General features: G+C 38.5%; 2 protein-coding genes across 10 annotated transcripts in view; both read left to right on the forward strand.

Annotated features, from left to right (window-relative positions):
* CPB2 (carboxypeptidase B2) overlaps window positions 1–21,971 on the forward strand; it is a 40,073-nt gene extending 18,102 nt beyond the window's left edge. The window contains exons 5-11 of the mRNA XM_019936553.2: window positions 787–888; window positions 3,191–3,295; window positions 6,904–7,014; window positions 9,712–9,805; window positions 14,563–14,765; window positions 17,490–17,577; window positions 21,483–21,971. Coding sequence (XP_019792112.1) covers window positions 787–888; window positions 3,191–3,295; window positions 6,904–7,014; window positions 9,712–9,805; window positions 14,563–14,765; window positions 17,490–17,577; window positions 21,483–21,667 — 888 coding nt within the window. The 3' untranslated portion in view covers window positions 21,668–21,971. The remainder of the gene's footprint in view (window positions 1–786; window positions 889–3,190; window positions 3,296–6,903; window positions 7,015–9,711; window positions 9,806–14,562; window positions 14,766–17,489; window positions 17,578–21,482) is intronic.
* A 496-nt stretch (window positions 21,972–22,467) lies between these two features.
* Window positions 22,468–24,799, forward strand: part of ZC3H13 (zinc finger CCCH-type containing 13) — a 91,457-nt gene continuing 89,125 nt past the window's right edge. For 6 of the 9 annotated variants that reach the window (XM_019936540.3, XM_019936539.3, XM_019936543.3 and 3 more), the window contains exon 1: window positions 22,468–22,810. The gene's annotated coding sequence lies outside the window, so the exon portion shown is untranslated. The remainder of the gene's footprint in view (window positions 22,811–24,799) is intronic. The other 3 variants (XM_019936544.3, XM_019936546.3, XM_019936548.3) reach the window with 1 other exon arrangement.

A 24,799-nucleotide genomic window follows, 5' to 3' on the forward strand; every position in this document is an offset into this window, starting at 1 on the left:
AATTCCCAGAGATAAGGCCATTGGGTTGGTCATTCCCACTGCAGAAGGTGTAAAAGTTTAAAAATCGCCCCTGAGAAGTTAGTCTACATTAAACATGGCCAGACTCCATCATTCAATGCCTGCTTTCAGGTGGGCACTAGCCTAAAATCAGACCCAGAAATTTTTGTTTTTTCTTTCATAATCTTGACAGAATCACAGACCACTAGACTTCCACCCAGGAGAGAGGTCCAGAATCAAACTCCTTCCCTGGGTAGAAGAGAAATTTTTCTTCTCCAGACTGTTTTCCCCTTTGCCTCTCATCATTTCACAGATTTTGTTGTGAGTCCACAGGTCTTCAGTAAGAAATAATGACACCTCGATTTATCCTGTTCAAAGGCAGCGCCCAGGACTTCCTTAGGTTACTCTTGAAAAGTGGATATTTAAAAAAAAATTCCATATAGAAATGAACTCTTGAATGGTAAAGAGGATTTCATGCACAGAGGCAGGGATTCAATGTGATGAGCCTTTAAAAATAACTTAAGGAGCGCTGCTTTGAAGATTATCTTTTCCTAATTTGTTGTAAGTTTCTTAGTACTTTTTCCCTAAACCTTGATGTTTTTCAAAACTTTAGTTTTATTGGTTTTTCTAAACAGCAGAAGAAACACCCTACCCCAAGTGTTTTAGTCCCTCATTCTCTCCACATACAAGTGTTTTCGAGGATTGCCCTTCCTCGAAGAAGTGGTCTGTTTCCTTTGTCAGGAAAATGCTTTGAACTTGCTCTGTGACTGCTGGTTTCTGCTCTGATAGATCTATTCTTGGATTGAAGTTATGACTGAGTTGTATCCTGATATGGTTGAAAAAATCCACATTGGATCCTCATATGAGAAGTACCCACTTTATGTTTTAAAGGTATGTTGGGGGAAGAGTCGTTGACCTTTCAACTTTGGGGGATGTGTTAATTCTCCAGCAGTGCTTGTTATTACTTGGATTTTTTTTTTTTTTTTGAGTTCTGGAAATATGTGTGTTATAAGTGTTCCTCAACTTTATTATCCAGCTATTTAGGGATTGGTTATTACCTTTAAATTTTTTTCCTTTACTAATGTAGTGTTGGTCTAACAGTATCAACTCTGTGACATAGATAAGCCATTTAACCTTCCTGGGCTTTAATGCCTATCTTCATAAAATGAGGGGAGTGGTCTAGATTAAATTTCAAATCCTGTTTTATTAACACCACCACCTCTGACTAACTGACTTAGGCAAAAAAAAAAAAGAGTAGGGGAATCTGTGATTGAACAAATATTGACATCGATACAGTTTTTAGAAACAAAGAAAGAGTTGAACAGCGAAACTTAGGAAGGGATAGGAACCAGGGCAATGCTGGGATTTGGGGCAGCAGGGCTGATATGATAGCTTTTGCCTCAGTCACCACCTGTCTGGTTCTTTATTTTCAGTTGAATAAATTGGCCTTAGTAAAGTCAATGAATGTGGCCACAGGACGAATATTGGGAGCCGTGAAACTAAACTAATTCCTGCCTGTTAAGTTCTAATTCTGCAGTTCTGTTTTTTTAACCGCACTTTCCCCGGAAGAAAAAAAAAAATAAAAATAAATGAAAAAGAAGCTCTGGAAAACAAATTAATCATTGGAAAAATACATCCGATTTAGGAACATTTAATTTATACATAGTTTCCCAACATTATCTAAATTGTGATAGGTGGGCCTCTTCGATCATCCAAAGATAAGATTTTGACTCAGGATTTCTGGGTTTTCATCTGTTCTGGCAAGAACTTGCAGTGCACACTCAAGGCAGACGTAGGAAAATTGGGTCCTCTTGACAGCCGAGTTGGTCAACCAGACTGGATCCGTGTAATCATGGCCTACCCACTCATGACATTTACTTTCAGCCGTGTTGTGTGTACTCTTTGGAACTTGTGTTTCTGGGACCTAATGTACATGTTGGAGAACCATGCTTTCTGCGTGCATTACTCCCAATCGTACTCAACCAAGGATGTGCACATCATGTGAGTCTCTGGGATTCCTCCATCTACCCAGCGTCAGGACCGGCACCAAGAGAATTTGCTCAGCACAATAAAACAGAAGGTCGAGTAAGGCAACTAGTGCAGACAGCTCAGGATTTCTTTTACACCGAGTGGATTAAATCAGCTGGGTAGTTCTCCTCTTTGTACAATTTGACCCTTTGTGGCCAAAGCCATTTGACTTTCTCACTTGCCTTCTTATTGGATATCACGAGCTCCGGGTTAGTTAAGAAGAACCTCCCTGAGTGGCACAGATGGCAGTTTAAAAATCGAACTCTCTCTTTTTCTTGTTTTGGAATTCCAACTCCACATATTTGTTTGATTTTGCAACACTCTTCTCCCTTCCCTCCATACTCTAACATGTGTGTCTAACTAATATTTAAAAGCAAATGAATTATGATTCATTTTGTCTGGAGGCGTTTTTGAGAATTCTTCTGAAGACATCAAAGCCTATCATGGAGGAAAGGTGGGGAGTTCTTATTCCAGAAAGCTGGCAGCTCCACTAGTCCCCCAGATGGTAAATCAGAATGAGGCCCCTGTCCCCAGACCTGTTGGTAATAAATTGGCGTGAAGCTAGATGTGTGCTTATTTTGGGGTGACATAGGGAAATAATCTACACATTAAGAGTGTGCACCTGGGGAAAATGGTGAGGGAATCCAAGTTTATTTAGGACCACTGGCTTTCCTCTCCCAAGCCTTTCTCTGTCCCACCCCTCCCACAGAAAGCTGTGTACCCAACACATAACCACTTAATTCTAACTAGAGTGTGAAGGTATGGCCTGAAACACTAGTTCTCTGCTGTCTACTTCTACACCCACCTCATGCAGCTCTGGTATCGCAGGGGGATTGTGAGGGAATAAAAAGAGCTTTACACAAGACTAAATCAACTATACTTCAATAAAAAAATGTAAACATTTAAAAAAATAAAAGTTAAAGAAAAAAGAGTTTTAAATCGAGTCCTGGCTTCAGACCTCAGTCCCAACCCTCATCAGCTATGTGACCTTAGCTACTATCCTTTAATTACACCAGCTTTTAATTTCCCTTGAGAATTCTCAAAGGCATGCAGAGAATAATGCGTATTTCATAGATTTGCTAAAAGGATTAAGTAGAAGCACTATATATATGGAAGTTATTATCCTGAAGCGTCTTATTACTGTTTTTTGATTTTCTCTGTGCAGGTTTCTAGGAAAGAACAAAGGGCCAAAAATGCCATGTGGATTGACTGTGGAATCCATGCCAGAGAGTGGATCTCCCCTGCTTTCTGCTTGTGGTTCATAGCCTCTGTAAGTATTCACATTCTCTTAAGCCAGAGTTTCCCAATATGTGGCCTAAAACCACTTGCATCAGAATCAACTGGCCTGTTTTTTAGATGCATTTTCCCAGGTCACATCCTAGAATTCGTGACTTAAAATGTCTGGAGGTGAGACTCGGGTATCTACAATCTTCACAATCTTCTCAGGTGACTTTTATGCATATTAAGTTTGAGAACCAAGACTTTAAGCATTTAAATTACACTAAAGATTGTCTGTCTTATCCTTTCTACATTTCTGGCTGGTGCTAAACACTGGAACATAATTAAGAAATAGTATGCCATTGTGGTATGTTTCCTAAGTAAAAGAAAGAGCTGAAGCAATTATCGGAATTGAGTCCCAATTAATTTTTTTCTTTTGATTTGAATTATGCAGATACCTTTTGCCATATTCTGCCCTTAGAAATTGAACATAAAGCAACATTACAGAGCAGATCGTATTATCCCATATATCATAGTAGGGAATTTTGTCCCCGAAGAAGGCCTCGGCATCAAAAACTCCATATATGAGACAAAGAGTACACCATAAAAGTAAAAATTATAATGACTGTAAACCTCTATAATAAATGAAAACCGTTCAGAAAATTTTTGCAAATCATATATATGATCAGGGACTCATATCCAAAATACATAAATAACTTTTACAAATAAACAGTAAGAAGACAAATAAAAGACAATTTTGAATGGGCAAAATATCTGAAAGGACAATTCTCCAAAGAAGATATACAAATAGCCAATAAGCATTATGAAAAGATGCTCAACATCATTAGTCATTAGGGAAATATGAATCAAAACCACAATGAGATACCACTTCATACCCACCAGGATGGCTAAAATTTTTAAAAGACAGATAATAGCAAATATTGGTAAGAGTGTGGAAAAATTGGAACTCTCATCCACTGCTGTTGGGATCACAAAATGGTGCAGACACTTTAGAAAATAGTTTGGCAGTTCCTCAAAAGTTTAAGCATAGAGTTACCATTTGACCCTGCAATTCCACTCCTAGGTGTATAGCCAAGAGACTTGAACACGTATGTTTACAAATGTTCAAAGCAACATTATTCATAAGTCAAAAAGTGGAAACAATCCAAACGTCCATCAACTTATGAGTGGATAAATGGAATACAATGGAATACCATTCAGCAATGAAAAGGAATGAAATACTGATTCATGCTACAACATGGATGAATCTTGAAAACATTATGCTAAGTGATAGAAGCCAGACACAAAAGGCCATATATTTTATTATTCCACTTACATGAAATGTCCAGAATGGGCAGATCCACAGAGACAGAAAGTTAATTAGTGGTTGCCAGGCTGGGGGAAGAGGAGAAAGGAGAAGCGGGGTAATTCCTAATGGCTAAGGGGTTTTTGGTTTTTGGTGTTGGTTGGCGGGGTGATAAAAATATTCTACAGATAGTGGTGATGGTTGCATAACTCTGTGATATAAAATCCAGTGAATTGTGCACTTAAAAATGGGGAATTTTCTGGCATGTGAATTATATCTCAATAAAGCTGTTAAAAGCTAAGCACCCCTTCCTCTGGGATTTCAGCTGCAACCACACATGAAGGTAGGGCTTGACACACAGAGTATAGGCTATATTTCAGCCCTCACTCACCCATTCTGTTCGGAGCCCTGCTTATGAGACAAGAAATTCTCAGACTAACATTGATCATCTCTCAGAGACTAACTTTTTGCTGAAAGACTCCCATCCAACCATAAAGAGAGTGAAAAGGACAAAAGAAACCAACCATAGCACATCTATTAAAATTTCAGCAAACATTGTAGAAATAAAAATGATAAATGCTTTATTATTTGAAAGAAAATAAGATCTCCTAATGTTTTTTTTCTGATAATGAATGCCACGTTATTACTGAAAAATGACTCTAACATAAATTTACAAATTTGTAGCATAAAAATGTAATTAACTAGTCGCTCAACTATTTAAAAGATTGCCTCTTTCATTCTATAAAATTACTTCCTTTTCATTAAGTTTTTGTTTCTGACCTATAGTAGATTAAAAAGTAACTTGTACTTTTGCTTTCCTTTCTCTCATATTTAATAAGGGGTTATCTATGGCAAATAATTTAAATTTGACTATTATGGTTGTTCTAGGAAAATATGGATATAATATTTTAAATATTTAAAGAAAAGATGGTAAAGTTTTAGCTATAGCAAAGGTAAGATTTAAAAGACATTTTTCTTGGATATTAGCCCTTTATTGGTCATATCATTTGCAAATATTTTCTCACATTCAGTAGGTTGTCTTCTAGTTTTGTTGATGGTTTCCTTTTTTCTTTTTTTTTTTGTGAACCACTATATTGTACACCTGTAACTTATATAAAATTGTACAGCACCTATACTTCAATTTTTAAAAAAGACATTTTCTCTTTATCAACAATGAAAAAATACTTAACAAAGTCTTTTGAGTAAAGTTTAAATCAACAACTAATTGTGAACTAATCCATAAATTAAAATGTAACAATGTTGCCACAAATGAAGAACTTATACCAAAGCTTGGCCCTAGATGAAATGATCTAACTGGCTGAAATTTGTCTTTGTGCTTCTGCTGCGTCTGTATTTGGTCATTTTGGAGTGAACTTCTCAGTCGTTGGAATGTGGATGTCCTTGGATCATGTTAAAATATGTGACCCTAAGCTGGGTATGACTCTAAAGCACAGAAGAGCAGTGTCAGATGATATCTGTTACGAAACTCATAGCCAGTACCTAGGAAAAGCTACCACTGGCTTTAAAGCCAAATGATCTGATGCTTGGGAAACGAACTCGATTCTAGCAGAAATTTAGCTCACAACTTATAAGGACAATGCAGAAAATATTATCTAGACATGTGTGGGAATAAGACAAGGTTAGTCTAAGCTTTGATTGAGATGACTTATTGTGAAAAGAGTGGAAATACAGGTTTTTGTTTCCTTAAATCTTTGTAGTGGGCTTTAGGCTTTAATAAAGAATTCTTTTTGTTTCTTGAAGGAAGTTTTAGAAAATAGATGGTTGAATTTTCTGCCTCCATAAATAGGAAGACCAATTGTTCCCATGTCCAGGGCATTTACCACCACTTGGCAACATAGTACCCTAAGTTCAGACTTTTCAAGGAATTAATACTCTTCCTGAAAGTTGAATCTGCAAATCTAAACATCTGAAAATTTTTTTTAATAAAAAAATAGACTAAGTTTAGTGGATATTAACTAGACTTATTGTGGTGATCACTTCACTATATAGGCAAATTTTGAATCATTATATTATACACCTTAAATTAATACAGTTGACCCTTGAACAATGCGGGGGTGAGGGGTGCCAACCCTCCCTACACTTGAAAATCCATGTATAACTTTACAGTCAGCCCTCCATATCCACAGTTCTGCATCTGTGGATTCAATGAGCTGCAGATCATGTAGTACTATAAAAATCTGAAAAAAATCTGCATACAAGTGGACCCACACAGTTCAAACCTGTGTTGCTTGAAGATTATATGTCAATTATATCTCAGTTAAAGAAGAAGACACAGACTAAGTTTAGAAGGACATAAAAGATATATCATCAAATATACTTGGTTTAATTTGTAGGTAACTCGTTTCCATGAGCAAGAAAATCTGCCTACCAGTCTTCTGAGGCACATGGATTTCTATGTTATGCCGGTGGTTAACGTGGATGGTTATGACTACACATGGAAAAAGGTAGGTGAAGGTAAAGAAAACAGAACAGGGGATACAGGATACATAGGCTGAATTATTTATAGAATCCTGGACCCTGGTATAATGGTTTTATTATGAAAACATTTTTTTAATTCATTATGGAAAAGTTCAAACATATATGAGTGGGAATAATTGTATGGTAAACTCCTATGTTCCCATCACACAGCCAATCAACTCATAGCCAATCTTTTTTTTTTTTTTAGCCAATCTTTTTTCATCTATATCCCCAACTCCCTTCTATCTTACCCATATTATTTTGAAGCAAATCTCAGATACCATATCATTTCATCAATATTTCAGTATGCCTCTCTAAAAGAGGTCTTAAAAAATAACTGTACAATTATACCTAAAAATGAACAATAATTATTTACTAGCATAAGATTTCCAAGCAGTGTTTAAATTTCCAATTGTATCATAACTTTTTAAAAAGTTTATTTCTTTGGTTCAGGATCCAAATAGGCTAATATATTGTGATTGGTTTATAGCTTTTATTTTTATTTTTATCTGTAGATTCTCTCTCCATCTCTCTTTTTCTCTATTTCCTTGCAATTTTTTCATTGAAGAAAAGAGCTTCCTGTTGTCTGGATTTGCTAATTGCTTTTCCATGTTCCTTTGTCCTCTGTATTTTCCAAAACCTTATATTTGGATTCTAGAAGCTTTATAAGATTCAGGTTTGACGTTTTTGGCAAGACTACTTCATTGTGATAGTGTGGTCTCCCAACAGGAGGTGCACAATGTCTGGCTGTATCTCTTTTTGTGATGTTAGCTACCTTGATGCGCAGTACCTACATCCGTTCATTCTTACTAGGAATCGTTTGAATGGTATTTTGATTGTAAAATCCTGAGTTGCAAGAATTAGAACAGCATTCTAACCGAACGTGCATTGTAGCAGAATTGCATTCTAACCAATATGCGAATTTAATCCTAGTACCCTTTAACTCAATCATGAACGTAAGTATGAATATCATGGTCCGTCTCATCTATACTGGAAACCATTACTATTTCTAATCCATCAACCTCATGATTCATGTAAAATTACTCAAGCAATATGAAGTACAGTCCTTTCTAATTTAATGAGGGGCACATAAAAACATAGTTGAACATATATGAGAAACCTACCTGAATAGCACATACAAACACTAAGGGGAATGAGAATAATTGCAGTGATTAGATACATAAGGAATTATACAGGAATTTTTTTATGTAGAGGGTAATTTAAGCAGAAGAGATAGGAATAGTGAAGGAGATTGATGAAAAAGTCATCTCAGGGAAGACAAATACTGTGAGTAAAAGTTTGTCCATAGGAGTGAGCAAACCCTGAACTAAGTAAGTGAGAAATACCTAGTATAGTACCTAACACAAAATTGGTGTTCAGTAAATGGTCACATTTGTAGGTTGCTATTACAATAAATTTATGCCTTCACTGGAATCACAGTGGAATTCAGCCACCTTTTAGATATTCTTACTCCCCAACTGTCCTTTGTATCTTAACTCTGCCAATTAGTCCCTGAAGTGTGAGAACTTGATTTCCTCAGAACAACTGTTGCTACCAGAATCACAGGTCTGGGGTTGGAAGCAGACTGGGAGGCTTGGCGAAAGTGTTGGTGGAATAGGGAAAAGTGTGCCATGTCATCCCAACCCAGAACTTAAACAAAGTCTCTGCAACTGTTTACATGATCAAATTCCCAGATTACCCCAAGAACCCAATGGAGTATTTGCATTACGTTTAAAAACCAGAGTTGAATCAGTACAATCAAAGGAGCCATCAGGCTAGAGGTGTCTGCACAGCTCTGCCTCCTAAAGGTTTTTTTGTTTTTTTTTGGTTTTTTTTTGCGGTACGCGGGCCTCTCACCACTGTGGCCTCTCGCGCTGCAGAGCACAGGCTCCGGATGCGCAGGCCCAGCGGCTACGGCTCACGGGCCCAGCCGCTCCGCGGCACGTGGGATCCTCCCGGACCGGGGCACGAACCCGCGTCCCCTGCATCGGCAGGCGGACTCTCAACCACTGCGCCACCAGGGAAGCCCCTCCTATAGGTTTTAAGTGAGTGTTGAATTCAATCTAAAGAGAGCATTGGAACTCATGACTCAACAATTTTGTATTATAATCATCAAGCTTGCTAAAAGACTTGATCTTAATTATTCCCACCACAAAAAAGAGATGATAATTTATGTGACACGATAGAGGTGCTATCCCCCAAATGGCAATCATCTTACAATATGTAAATATATCAAATCAACATGTTGAACACCTTAAATTTGTGCAATGTTATATGTCAAATACATTTCAATTAAAAAAATGACTCATAGTTTTAATTTGAGTTGAAACACCAAGTTATTTTACTTTTCACAGAAGGAACTTAAAATGACAATGCATAAAATTAAAGGAAACAAGGCCAAATAAGAAGGCCAGTAAGCAGCCTAGCAAAACCAAATGAAATGGTTTTTTTGTATAGGTCAAAGCTCATGAAATATCACCATTTCAGTTGATTCAAGTTTGAGTGAACCCAGCTGAGACCTGGATAGAACAGGGGCTATGCAAGAAGTACTGTGAAGACAGTGACAGGATAAAGAGATGAGTTGAAGGAGAGAAACACAACACTGTCCACTTAGGCTTTAAAAGTCGTGTCTTTCCTGAACTGCAAACATGGCTGCCCTGGTTACCTGTGTTTTGTTTATTTAGAATCGAATGTGGAGAAAGAACCGTTCTTTTCATGAAAACAATTCTTGCATCGGAACAGACCTGAACAGGAACTTTGCCTCCAAACACTGGTGTGGTAGGTTGTTTGCTTTATTTCTAACAAATGTCTCTTCATTTAAAAGGTGGTATTCCTAAAAGCTCATTAATTCAAACTGATTAGAGGGGAGGCCTATCTGAATCAGAAGATAATTTAGATAAGAAACTTTTTGGTTAAACGTAGTGCTATGAAGTTTGACTCAGATCAGCAAAACACCCTTACCCTGTTCCTCCCTGCCATGTCCATACCTTTAAAAGAAGGAAGTTGGATTAGTTCTTTAAGTTCCCTTCTAGCTTCAAAATTCTAAAATTCTATTTCTCTGAAATCATAAGGAAGTGACCACTAAATTTCCTACTTTCATCAACAAATAACATTCATTATGAGGATATCAAAGGCTAGGGTTGGGTGGGTGCCTCTTATTTTCAATTGCTTTGGAAAATATTGACTTCTATAGTGCTGCAAAACATTTTGTGGGGTTTTTTTCCCTTTGGCTTGTGGGATCTTAGTTCCCCAACCAGGGATTGAACCCATGCCCCCTGCAGTGGAAGTGTGGAGTCCTAACCAATGGACCATCCTGGAATTCCCAGAACATTTTGTTTTGCATTCACTATTCACTTTCTTAAGTTCTTTCTTTCATGAATATCGTAAAGAGAAACTGGTGTCCAGCACTGTGGGAGCTCCTTGTTCCTTGATTCCAATGAGTTAAGACACTCAGTGAACACTGATTTAGGCATTTGGGGATATTGTCTGCTCTCAGGGAGGTAGGTGTTAGTTCACCACCCCCTCACTATGTTTCATAGTTACTACATTTAAGAAACAACTACAAAGCAACACTAAACTTAACGACTGAGCTGGAATCACCCATATTTTTGGAGGTGGGAGCATGTGACAACAAGGGAGCACAGCTATTGAAACCACAGAAACATCCTCTTCCTCCCATTCCTTTACTCTACACAGTCCTAGGTACATGATCTTCTGTATTTCCTTTTAAAAAAAGAAGTGAAAATTCATGATTTTGAACATTTCATCATTATCCCAAAGTAGATATGAAAAACTTTTCGGTCGAGTACTTACCTTTTCTCTTCATTTCCTCCTTCCTCTAAGTCAGAAACCCCATGAGGGCAGTGACCACTATCCATTACCTAGTGCAGTACCTGACACACTGAGGGATCTCTGAAAGCTATTCAAATGAACATGTGCATGAAATTAGTTGTTTTAAGAGAGCTACAGATAAAGTAAGTAAACAGAGGATCCTGCCTCAGGCTAAAGGGAATCACTTAGTGGTTTCTTCGTAAGAGGCCGTTGTTAAGATTATTCAGTAAAAGTGCCCACTGCGCATTCTTTCATGTGTTTGTTGGCAATCTGTATATCTTCTTTGGAGATCATTAATCATTAGAGAAATGCAAGTCAAAACTACAATGAGATATCATCTCACACCGGTCAGAATGGCCATCATCAAAAAAATCTAGAAACAATAAATGCTGGAGAGGGTGTGGAGAGAAGGGAACATTCCTGCACTGTTGGTGGGAATGTAAATTGATACAGCCACTATGGAGAACAATATGGAGGTTCCTTAAAAAACTAAAGATAGAACTACCATATGACCCAGCAATCCCACTACTGGGCATATACCCTGAGAAAACCATAATTCAAAAAGAGTCATGTACCAAAATGTTTATTGCAGCTCTATTTACAATAGCCAGGACATGGAAGCAACCTAAGTGTCCATCATCAGATGAATGGATAAAGAAGACGTGGCACATATATACAATGGAATATTACTCAGCCATAAAAGGAAACGAAATTGAGTTATTTGTAGTAAGGTGGATGGACCTAGAGTCTGTCATACAGAGTGAAGTAAGTCAGAAAGAGAAAAACAAATACAGTATGCTAACACATATATACGGAATCTAAGAAAAAAAAAAAAAGGTCATGAAGAACTTAGGGGTAAGACGGGAATAAAGACACAGACCTACTAAAGAATGGACTTGAGGATATGGGGAGGGGGAAGGGTAAGCTGTGACAAAGTGAGAGAGTGGCATGGACATATATACACTACCAAACGTGAAATAGATAGCTAATGGGAAGCAGCCGCATAGCACAGGGAGATCAGCTCGGTGCTTTGTGACCACCTAGAGGGGTGGGATAGGGAGGGTGGGAGGGAGGGAGACGCAAGAGGGAAGAGATATGGGAACATACGTATACGTATAACTGATTCACTTTGTTATAAAGCAGAACCTAACACACCATTGTAAAGCAATTATACTCCAATAAAGATGTTTTAAAAAAAGTGCCCACTGAGGTGTAAAGACTGCCACAGCAGTGATAATTGGACAGGGAGCCAGAGAAACAGCAGCTAATATAGAAGACCTCTGAATAAATAGAGCTGACAGTTGCTAAGTGCTGAGCAGTTTATATATTCTATCCCCTGAGTTTCATTATCTACACATCATGGATGAAGAAACCCAGACTTTAAAAGGTTAAGTCCCTTACTCAAGAGCACAGAGCTAGGAAGTGGCAGAGCTGGGATATAAAGCCAGGCCGACTAACTCCAAGTTTGTTGAAATTCTTTTAAGTCTGACAATCACTCTTCAGTTACAAGTTCCCTTTTGGAACTTCTTTCATCCGCAGGCTCTTTTGCTGCTCTATTTTACTTAATGTTTTTCGTGGTAAAACTAGCATTACCTGGGCTTCCCTAGTGGCGCAGTGGTTGAGAGTCCGCCTGCCGATGCAAGGGACACGGGTTCATGCCCCGGTCTGGGAAGATCCCACATGCCGCGGAGCAGCTGGGCCCGTGAGCCATGGCTGCTGAGCCTGCGCGTCTGGAGCCTGTGCTCCGCAACGGGAGAGGCCACAACAGTGAGAGGCTCGCGTACCGCAAAAAAAAAAAAAAAAAAAGAGAGAAAGGCAGGCTCTGTAAGGATAATAAGGATCATGGAGTAGCCCATGGAACCCAAGGACTGGGATGCAGGCAGACCTCGGAAACAGACTAGAACTGGGCCTGAGGCACTATAGGGAGCTCAATGGCTCCTTTCTTTCCCCACCTCATCTCTGCAATGCACACTGGCCTTCTCTGTGTCCCAATCCATGTGACGATAATGATGATGATGATGCTGATAAACAAGTTATTAAACACTCAGTATATGCCAGCCCTGGGAAAAGCACTTCATAATTTATCCATTTAGTGGATAAGGAAATTGAGGTATAGATAGGTTTAAAAAATCAAGATTGACTTGCCTCCTAGGGCATGCCCAATAATTCTACTCTTTCTCCACCACTCTAGAAGATTGATGGAAATGCAAGTGAGTGATAAACAGCTTAAACGCCAAAATAGAAGACCAGAACTTTTAAAAATTACTGTTGAGTCTTAACAATTAGCAGTGCCTTACTGGCGTTTTAAAAAAATAAAACAGAAATATATTTGAAAGGAAAACTCCCAACATGTTAAGAGTTGACAGTGCCAGATGCCCATCTTGTGCCACAAGTGTTTTGTAAAATGTAAAATTCCCATTGAGTGAAAAGAGTTTGTCTTGCTTGGTTGCTCTGGGAAGCCAGAGAGCATATGGGTATTCAGATTTCCTGCTGGGCCACAAAAGTTCTGTTGATAGTACCTAGAATGGGGATTCCAAACAGTCCTTATAATGGAAGTCTAAAAGTAGTGTCCAACTTAAGGCCTCATCTTTCATTACCGTCATTCATTCCTATAAAGGACTAATTTAGATTACATCAACTTTTGACTTATTGGTTAAAAAAAATTACCCAAGCCATATAGCTATTAAATGGCAAAGACAAGATTGAAATCAAGTGATGGGGTGGTTATGAATGGTTATGAATGGTTATGAATGGTTATCACCAATGGTGCCCAATTTGAGTCTCCTAAAATAAGAGCATTTACTTCACAGGTTTGCCGTAAAGATTAAATGAGATATCGCCTGTAAGGCTTAGCAGAGTTCCTGACAGACAGCTTGTGCTCTTTGGATGTCAGCTGGTGATGTTATTGCTGTTATCTTCTTTGTTTTCAAGAGAGTAGCTTGACTGAAACTAGAATCTGCATCTTGATTTCAAGTTATCAGTGGAGGGATTCCGAATGGCAAAAGACAAGTGAGGGACCCAAATGGGGGCTAATAAACTGTTTCCAGGAGGGAAGAATCTTTCTGGGTCAGAGGTGGCTCCCTGGGGCTCTACCGCTGTGAATTAGGTACAGAGGAGAGAAGTGATGGGAGTCAGGCTACCATCCGAAGTGATGTTTTATATAATTTCTCAAAGGAATGAACACCTATTAGTCTAGCACCAAATATCGCCATTCCGTTTTACTTACTAAACCACGTTAGCAAGTTAGAAGTAGCACTGAAAGCAGACTTACATATTCTGAGTTCTCAAATGAGACTTTTATGAGCTGGATGAATTAGTGATTTTTAAGCTACACATATCAGAAAAACCAAACTTACAATGATGGAAGAAAATGGGGTTTACTTTTCACTTGTAACCACAAGTTTGGAGGCAGAGCTGGCATTTCTGAGACTCTCTTAGCCACTTTCTCGGGGCTACAAGATGGCTGCCCTCAGGCAGCAACTGTTGGATGGCTTGCTATGAGGGCATGTAAATATTTGAATTCAAAATAAACATAAACAACATTTAGGGGACATTAGAAATATGTTCTTTACAGAGCTCAAGTGAATCCATTTATCTAAAAATGTTACACCCTATATATTAGGAGAATACATGGTCAGGGAGATCACAAATTACAATAGGTTGCATTATCTACTTATGATTCCACTCCATCAATTTCACTACAGAGGAAGGTGCCTCGAGTTTCTCGTGCTCGGAAACCTACTGTGGACTTTACCCTGAGTCGGAACCAGAAGTGAAGGCAGTGGCTGATTTCTTGAGAAGAAATATCAACCACATTAAAGCTTATGTCAGCATGCATTCGTACTCCCAGAAGATAGTGTTTCCGTATTCCTATAGCAGAAGCAAAAGCAAAGACCACGAGGAACTAGTAAGTGCTGCTTAATTTTCTCATTAGCATTTCAGAAGTAAAATAATACGTAGTTCAAGAATGGAAAACTGTGGGGAAAAACGTTCTGTAGAGGACAAAGGCGGATAGATGCTTTATATCTTGATCTAACATTTCTGAGAGTCACCCTAGGTCAGGGTTCATTGAGAGATTGTAAAGGACTGAGCCTTATTTTGAGGACATGAACTTCCGTCTAGCAGAGGGGCTCTCTAGGAAGATGTCAGACTAGCTCTTGGAACCTCAGGAGGGAACCAGTCTACCTTGACCTAATCTACATATGAAGCCATATGAACAAGGACAGGGACAAGGCTTTCTGGAATTATTGGTCTGTTTGTAGGTGCTAGCTTTCTGCAACAGCCCGCCACATATCAAGTCTTAGCACAACACTTATCGATTTGATACTAGCATTGGGAATTGTTTATACACTGACCTTCCTAACTTGCAGGGGTTTGGTCCTATTAAAAGTAACTCCAATTTCAGCATTGAGGCAAGACCTCCCTCCTTTTGTGGAATGCGGTGGATGATACAGTGAGTTCAAAGAGGACTCGCAGTTGGCTACCCCCCCATCACTTTTTGGTCCCAGATAGTCTATGCTTGGGTTAATGGCAAAGGATGCAAGGGTTCTTGATGGATTGTGGCTAGGTTTGGACAAATCCTCATCCCAGATGCTCTCTGGGATGGAAGTGCCATGGCAACAGTCCACTTCTTGCCCAAGGTCTGATCTTTATGTACTGGTTTGTTTCTTATTGACTTGTTTTGGTCTGGTTCTCTTAACAGAATAAACTATAGCCACATTAGGGGCTAGCAATTCCTGATGACAAATATAAAGTTATTTGCAGTTGCTAAGAATAACTCATTTAGAACAGAAACATCCTTGATACTTATGATTCCTTTTTCCTCTCGAGGGAAAACGTTTAAGGAAAGCTCCTTTATTGGTGTTACCTTTGAAGAAGTGAGAGGATATTCATCGTGATCTGGAAGTAGACTTAGTGTGATTTTGAATTATTTTTGGATTACCATCATCACAAGTGTTTGTTGAGAGTTATTATGTGTAAAATACTGTGTTGATGGACATTGAAAGAAGCATCAGGTAGGACCCTGTCCTTTAAGAGAATATGAAAGGGTTAGGGAGCTCAGCCATTAGCAATTGTTACAGATAGCTGTACTGTAAGGTATAGTAACTACTAAGTAAGTGACACAGATGGTACAACTCACTTCTGACTGGGATAACTAGGAGTGGCCTCATTAATTCATTCAGAAGGAAACAGATAAGTGAGGGGATAAAGTCCCTGTCCCGAGGGCTTATAATCTATTAAGGTGTGACATAATGTAAAGAAAAAGGAATGATAAAGTGCCAGTGAAGTGAAGGAACAGGCACAATTTCAGCCAGATACTGAAAGATAGGATTTCTGTAAGTGGACCCGGAGGGGAAGACTTTCTAAGCTGAGGCCAAGGTTCTCCCCACAGGAAATATGTTCAGGGGAATGTGGGGTCAAAAAAAGGAAGTTGATCCCTCAGAAAGTAGATGAGGTCAGCCTGTGAAGGAGAGGTCACCTAGTCTGAATGTCAGAGTCAATTTACATTTTATTCTGTAGATCGGGGGTTCCGTTAAAACTTTTGAGCAGAGGAATGGCACAACATCATATCCACTGATATTCCTCAGGTCCTTCAAGGGAGGGACAGTGACTACCATGATGCTAGTGCCAATTTCAGAAAAGATCTGCATAAGCTAGAAACAAAAATAGTGGAACAGGGGACTTTGTTACTATCCTGCAGCACACCAGGGATATAAACTTTTTTATTTGATGAGTCTTTGGGAGGCATTAGACATTTTACACGAAAAGGAAATAGAGTTTGTGAGAAGAATGAGGAGGGATTCATACATTGCTGACATACGTGTATTGTTTAGAGAAGCTGGGTTTAAAGTTTGGTGACAATTTTGTCTAGTTGTTTGCCTTTGAAATATAGTTAGACTTTGTTTTACAGTATAATTTTGTTACATATACTTTGTTTTACAAAATAAATGAATTCCTAAAAAAGGCATATGAGAATTATTTTTTCTTCAACTTAAATAAAATTTCAATATATTGGAAGAGTCTGTGTCTAAAGCCACCCAACTGTGATTTCCGTAAAGAGAAGAACATTTTTAAAAGTTAATTTATTCTTCTCAATTTATCTCTTGGATAAATGCAGATTTTTTCATATATACGATTCTCCCCACACCCCGGCTCTATTGAGATATAATTAATTGACTTGTAACATTGTGTAAGTACAAGGTGTACAATGTAACGATTTGATACACATATATATTGTGAAATGATTACCACAATAAAGTTAATTAACACGTTCGTCACCTCACATAATTAGTTTCTTCCTTTGTGGTGAGAACACTTAAAATCTACTCTCTTAGCAACTTTCAAGTATATAATACAGTATTGTTAACTATAGTCACCAGGCTGTATTTTAGATTCTCAGAACTTACTCGTCTTATAACTGGAAGTTTGTATCCTTTGACCAGCATCTCCACATTCTCCTCCCTCCACCACCCCCAGCCCCTGGCAACAACCATTCTGCTCTCTATTTCTTCATATATACAGTTTGATTGAATAAATATATGATTGGGTTTTTGTGTTTTTTTAAGAAACTTCTACCTGTCTTGTTTTAAAGCTGTACATTAACTGAAATTCCATATCTTATTGATTTCAGTCTCTAGTGGCCAGTGAAGCAGTCCGTGCTATTGAGAATACTAATAAAAATACCAGATATACACATGGCAGTGGTTCAGAAAGTTTATGTAAGTATTTCTTCTTAAGATCTTAGGGGACTGTGAGGTACTAAAGAAATTTGTGTTTGGTTTTTCTGTGTGGATTTAATTTTTCTAAGTGGAATCTTTAAACATGGTCCCATGTAAAACAATTGGATTATAACAGTTAGAATTGGAAGCATGATAGCTATGACAGTACTGAACAAGGCTATATTAATACATAAATATACTAAAAAGAAACCAAAATGATACTTAAGAAATTATGCTCAGTGCTATAGAGTAGGGATTATAGAATTGGTATCACACTAGTTGAGTGAAACAGAAAAAGTCATAAAGGGTCAAAAGAATGTTTAAGATGCCCAGGGCCACCATGTAAGGTTGTGCAGGTTGAACACTGTACAAATCTAGGAATACCATTTACATTAGATGCTTTTTTAGGGGCAACCTGTGTCCAAGAGTATAGCTCATGGCATACTACAGTTGAATGTCCTTTGTTTGTATCACACTGATGGAACATGTGTGTGGCAAGCTCTTAACAAATATTTTAAATTAATTTCTGCTGGGAGATATTTGTTGAGGGACTCCTTTGTATCCACAGTGGGATAACAGACAATTTTGCTCTTTTTGAAACTGGAAGGGGAGATGGGAGAAAAGAAACAGAAAATAAGCGTGTAACAAGGTATCAGCAAACTATAACCCATGGGCCCAATCCAGCGCGCAGCAAGAAAGACCCAATGCAGCTTGTTTTTGGATAGCCTGTAAGCTAAGAATGGTTTTTCCATTTCTTAAATGGTTGAAGAAAACCAAAAGAAGAATAAGATTTTGTGACATGGGAAAATTACGTAAAATTCAAATTTCAGTGTCCACAAATAAAGCTTTATTCAAACACAGCCACACTCATTCATTTGCATATTGTCTATATAGCTTTCAGGACAGTGGAGTTGAGTAGTTCTGACATAGACTATGTGGCCCTCAAAGCCTAAAATATTAATTATCTGGTCCTTCACAGAAAAAGTTTGCCAATCTCCGATGTAAACAATTAAATAGTAACATATAGTGTAATCCCACTGATAAGTGAACAACATAATATTAGCGTATAGGTTTGAAAATGACTGCCTGAGAGAGAGGCAGCTTAGCTCAGCTGGCCTGGAAAGGTCTTCCTCCGTAGGTGACACATCTGGGAGACCTACCCAGTAAGTGGCTGCCAAACAAAGGTGTGGGAAAAAACCAGGGAGAGGAAATGGCATGTGAAAAGGCTTTGAGATAATATGTGCCGAGTTCCAGAGTCTCCTTTAACAGCTATGATTTATAGGGGGATAAAAACACATTCGTATTAATAATCACATCCATATTATTTTCAGTAAATTACTTGAGCACCAAAGGTCTATTAGTAGAAAGTCCAGAATCTTCCTTTTCCTCCTCAATCATCCCAAATTATCTCAGGACAAACTGAGGCCAGATTGGTCCACGTGGTGTCTCTGTCTCTTGCTGTCACTGGTCTATCTCTGCCTTTGCCGACCCAGGTCCTTGCTCTGGGTCACAACTTCCGTTCATAATTCAGAGCTTTCTTGATTCCCATCCTCTCTCTCCTGTTGTTCCCCAAAGCATGACCATAGTGCCTCAGGGCTGGAGGCAATTCTAGAGCAACTTCTTGTTTTGACGAAATCATTCCATCTCCAGGCATGCATTCATTCAATACAAATCTGTGTGTGTGTGTGTGTGTGTGTGTCTGTGTCTGTGTGTGTGCATGCGTGCGCACGTGTACATAAGTATAAAAAAATTCTGGAAGAATAAATGCCAAATATTAATAATAGCTATCAGAAATATTTGCTGAAGGAATAACAACTAATCCACTGTTGATGGATATTTTTCAATACTTCAGTATAAACAGCGCTTCAGTAAACACCTTTGTCATTAATTCAAGTATAGGTATTGGAAGGAGGAAAAATGATCACTTTGCATATTATATGAGTGTCTACCTGGAAAACACAAAAATAGAGTAACAAAGAGTTGAGTAAGGTGGCTGACTATGAACTAAATATAAACGAATCTGTAACTTACTTATATACCAAAAACAATCAGGAAGAAAGTAAAATGGAAAAAAGATCCTACTGCCCCCCCAACATACATGTATACACATGCAGACGTGTACGTATAGATACATACATACATATATAGATTCATTGTTAAATGTATGTATGTGCGCACACAAATCCATATGATCTCTATGAAAAACCTAGAAAACTTTACTGGTGTACATAAATGAAGACAAATAAAAGGAGAAACCCACTACGGTTTTGAGTGGAAAAGCAATACAAAAAAAAGTGCTAGTCATTCTAAATTAGTTTGTATATTTAATGCAGTCCCAATGAACACTTAAATGACTTTGAACTTCATTTGAAAGAATACATTTGGTAGAAGAGCTTGTAAAATTCTGAAAAATAAGATTAATAAGAGAGAATTTGCTCCAACCAAGTATTAAAACACATTATAAACCTGTCATAGTTGCAGGGGTTTTTTGTTTTAATTATACTAATTATAAAGACACAAAGAAGCAATGATGGATAAACAAGAAGGTTCAATGTAAAGGAACTGAGCCTGGAAGTGACATCATTAGAAGGGAATAGTGAGTACAGAAAGACACTCAGATATATAAGATCTAGTGTCTCATAAAGAAGGCATTTCAAACAGTTAAGAATGTTAGACATTGTTCAATTAATAGGGTTGGAAAAACTGGTGAGTTACTTAGAAAAAAATTGTACTTAGATTACTAACATGTCTTTCTCCAAAATAAATTCCAGATACATAAAATATTTTAACATAAAAACACTGCCATAAACCAAGTTGAAGGCTAAATGACCAAATAAGAAAAAAAATTCTCCACATATTACACAGGGCTAATAACACTAATGCTGCTTTTATAAGTAATCTATAAAATGAATCAAGAAGAAAAATGAGCAAAGACAATTGATAAAAATATAAAGATGGTCAATAAATATACAAAAAAAGGTTCAACTCACTGATAATCAAACATAAAGACAATTTGATATTATTTTGCACCCACAAAATTGCCAGAAATGTATAATTCACATGGATGGTATGGGAATGGAGCATGGGCATATTCATACCCTGCTAATGGAGGTATAAATTAGTTCAATTCTTTTGAAGGCTATTTGGCAACGTGCAGCACAACAGCACAACGTGCAGCTCTCCAAATAAATAATTATTAAAATTAATTACATCCAGCTTTACAGAGCAATGCTATGAGATCATTAAAAATGATAAGGTAGGGCTTCCCTGGTGGTGCAGTGGTCAAGAATCCACCTGCCAATGCAGGGGTTATGGGTTCGAGCCCTGGTGCGGGAAGATCCCACATGCCACGGAACAGCTAAGCCTGTACGCCAGAACTACTGAGACCATGTGCCACAACTACTGAAGCCCGCGTGCCTAGAGCCCATGCTCCGCAACAAGAGAAGCCACCGCAATGAGAAGCCTGCACACCACAACTAGAGAAAGCCCGCGCGCAGCAAGAAAGACCCAATGCAGCCAAAAATGAAAGAAAAAAAATGATAAGGTAGATTTGAACTCATTAATACATAAAGCTGGCCAGGATAGATTATGTTTAGGAGTGTTCCTGAATATCTTGTATAGAATGATCTTATTTATGTAGGAAAAATATGTTAAAGTATGCACTGAAAAAGAAAGCACTAGAATATAAATGGTGACCATCACTCCTTGGTAGGGTTATATGGGTAATTTTTATTTTCTTCCTTAACCTGCTTTCCTTCAATCTCTATTTTCTTCCACAAACTTAAGATTATTTAATAATCAGAAAAAAGCAAAACTATTTTCATTTTTAGGGAAAAAAATCCCATCTTGTTAGTTAACTTGAAACATCTGTATTTCAAAAAGTAATTTCTTTTTTCTTTTTGTAGATCTAGCTCCTGGAGGTTCGGATGACTGGATCCATGACTTGGGCATCAAATATTCGTTTACAATTGAACTTCGAGATACAGGCAGATACGGATTCTTGCTGCCAGAGAGTTACATCAAACCCACTTGTACAGAAGCTTTCGCTGCTGTCTCTAAAATAGCTTGGCATGTCATCAGGAATGTTTAATGCCCTTGATTTTTTCACTCTGTTCACATATTTTAATTTACTGATTCCAGCCAAACCAAATCTTTGTACCAGTTTCTTTTTAAGTTTTATCAGTTTTCATAAAAGGTTTTCCCATTCCTTGGTTTTGTCAAAGAACAAAATAAATGCTACCTTAAAATTAAGGCAGACAAGGGTTCACATTTCTTTTTCGAGAGGCTAGGTACTGATTTTTTTCTTTGATTCGCGACATTTGACTAGACATCTCAAGCAATTGTAATACCTACTTTCATGCAGAGCATTGCATCCTGAACAAGAAAAGGAAAGGCTGTCACAAGTACATTAAAGATTTCTGCTCCAAATTTACAGTAAGTTTCTGCTAACGCCTTTAAAAACACACCCGTGCATTCCGTTTGCGCCACTGTAATAGACGATGGCCGAGAAAGCAGAGGAGTGTGAAAAACAGGACAAATACCGCCTGTCGCTCCAGTTCAGCTGCTCAATAAAAACGTTGAGCGAATGAATGCAGTTATCTTCGACAGCAAACGTGGCATTTTTGCATATTCACAACAGCTGTCTATTGTGAGAAATTATGTAATAAAAGTAGAAAACGCTTTCTCTTAAATCCACTGTTAATTGGGAATTTTCTCTCTCCCGGGTTCCGGGTTTCTTTTCCAGGGCTAGCTCGTTAGGCACAGGTTTTTTGATTTCGACAGCACGCCTAGGACGCAACGTTACGCCCAGGGGACGCGTCCACAAAGGGGCGGTGCATACGCGCTGACGACTAATCTGGCAGCCGGAAGCTGCCTCGGTCTACAGAGGAACAGGGCGAGCTCTTGATTTCCGGCGGCATTTTGAGGCGATCCTCTTAGCGGCCTGATAGTGTTTTCCTTGCGTCTTCTTACTCTCCAGTCTCTCTTCGTTCCTTTTTTTCCTACGTCCCAGGCTCGCTTGACCCTGGCGAAGCGGCAGGCGGGTTCCGCTCCCCAGCCATCCCGGAGTCCCTCGGTAGCCGAGGACAGGTTCCCGGGAGCCGCGCGCACCTCCTTCTCGCTGTCGTCTTCCCGGGGCCAGGCGCGGGGACAGAGAGTCGCCTCCCCCGCTCCTTGGAGCGGCGGCGGCGGTGCCACCTCCGGACTGCGCTTGCGAAAGGAGCTCAGCGAGGAGGTAAGTTTGAACTCCGTGAATTGGCGTGGGTACCGGGGGAAAGGCGTTGGGTGGGCCCGGGATGGGGAGGCCCCGCTTGTCCTCCATCCCTGCTTGGGTCACGCCGGAATTTTGAGCTCTCCTTGAGCATTCCACCCTTAACTCTGCAATAGATCCCTGTGCTCCTGACTGGTTTCTCGCCCTGGTTCTGATTCTGGCGAGTTTGCCTAAGGGGGCAAGTGGATTCAGACTGGAGGCTTTGTTGGGTCACTACCATTTGATGCGAGCCTGGGAACTCTTGCGCGGTATTCGCATTGGTACGAGATGGAAGGGTGCCGGAGTATGGTCTTAGATTGAGAAGCTCCCTCTTTACACATTCCAGACCCGTTAGGGAAAGGTATCTTACTTTTGGTTATATTTGGTCTTGGTTATTTCCCGGCAGTGATTACGACGCAGGTGCTCGGAGTTGAGGAGTGTTACTTTATCTTCACAGTCCCTAGGTAGTTACTTTTGGCAACTATCTGTCAGAAACCCGGAAAGGTGAATGAAAGGAGAGGCTCTGATGTTTGGCATTGTCTCTTTCTAAATAGCTTAAAATAATTTATGTGGCTGGAAAATTATTCAGAGTCGATATCACGTGAATGATATCGGTAGGATCTTGTTTGTGGAGCGTAGTGTCGAGCCATTCGGTTATATCCCGAGGTTTTCAGATAATTTGAACTACTTTGAAAATTATGGGCGTACGCAACCTCTTCAGGTTTTTGATTGTTTTGAAGAAATAATTTAAAAGTTTGGAAAAATCTTCACACCTCAGGTTTTCAAAGTTTTGCCAAAAATACTGTTGCAGTAAATCCAAATGCTTATGCAGTACAATCCATGCGTATGTATGTGGTGCCGGTTCTCGGAGTCTGGTTCTGCAGTGTTTGAAATTACTGACTTTAGAACCTAAGCGACAATGTTTTGGACAGTTTTGTGGACATATCTCTAGATTTTCGAATAATTTAGAATTTAATGAAATATTTCGATTATAACATGACAGTTTCACAAAGAGACTAAGAATGTAGGTGCAGGTATGTAGCAATTTGTGTCTAAAAGTAGTTGTATTGTGAAACTAAGACTTTTACTGTGGGAATCTGGGAGGATCTAGTTTTTTCAGGTGCATGCCTCTTACGCGCTTCCTAACTATCGGTGATTCGAAATGAACATTGATTGCGTACTTTAAGATATGCAAATTTATCTAATTTTCATATTTATAAATTAAAACTAAAATCCCACAGGTGGATGCTATTTTACTTTCTGTACAAGTTATCAAACATTTAATAAGTTATCGGTGTTAACTTGTATTGTAATATGTACTGACATTTACATATAGAAAGCAGTTGTTTAACATTTATTTATAGAATTGGTTTTCAGTAAATTTTAGTCTTTCCTACCTCCCCCAAACCCCACTCTGCTTTTCATATAGAGTTGAGTTGGAGCTTTTTCAGCAGATACTTAGTAGCAGTTGAAATGTTAACTGGTGTTGGTATATATAAAGTGTCTTCTATTCTTTTTTTGGTCGTTTTGTATGTTGCAGTTCTGTTTATTTCACTTTATAGTAGTTGCCAGCATGGGATATTCTCCCTGCATAGTCTTTTTAACAAAATGTATTTTCTGCACAATGCTACAATATTGCCTTCCTCACACCTGTGTAGTCAGTTTAGTGCTGACGATTCTGTTTTGAATTCAGTTTGAAATTGTTTTAGTCTATCTACATATAAGCAATTGGCAAGATTGTTCAAGAAAGTTCTTTTTTTCTTAAAATATGTTAAGAAAAAATTCTCTCACACTATGCAACAAATAAACTTAACTGTTTTTCTTTCAAAACTAAGAAATATAAATATGAAGAGGTCTTATTTTTAATATAACACTTTTAATTTTAGGAGGCCAGTGGATATTTATTCTCCTACCAGTTAGTACCAGTAATTATGTAGCTTTAATTGCTTAGTTATTTCACAGTTTCCTAATATT

Source organism: Tursiops truncatus, chromosome 18, assembly GCF_011762595.2.
Source record: "Tursiops truncatus isolate mTurTru1 chromosome 18, mTurTru1.mat.Y, whole genome shotgun sequence".
Taxonomy (NCBI): Eukaryota; Metazoa; Chordata; class Mammalia; order Artiodactyla; family Delphinidae; genus Tursiops; species Tursiops truncatus.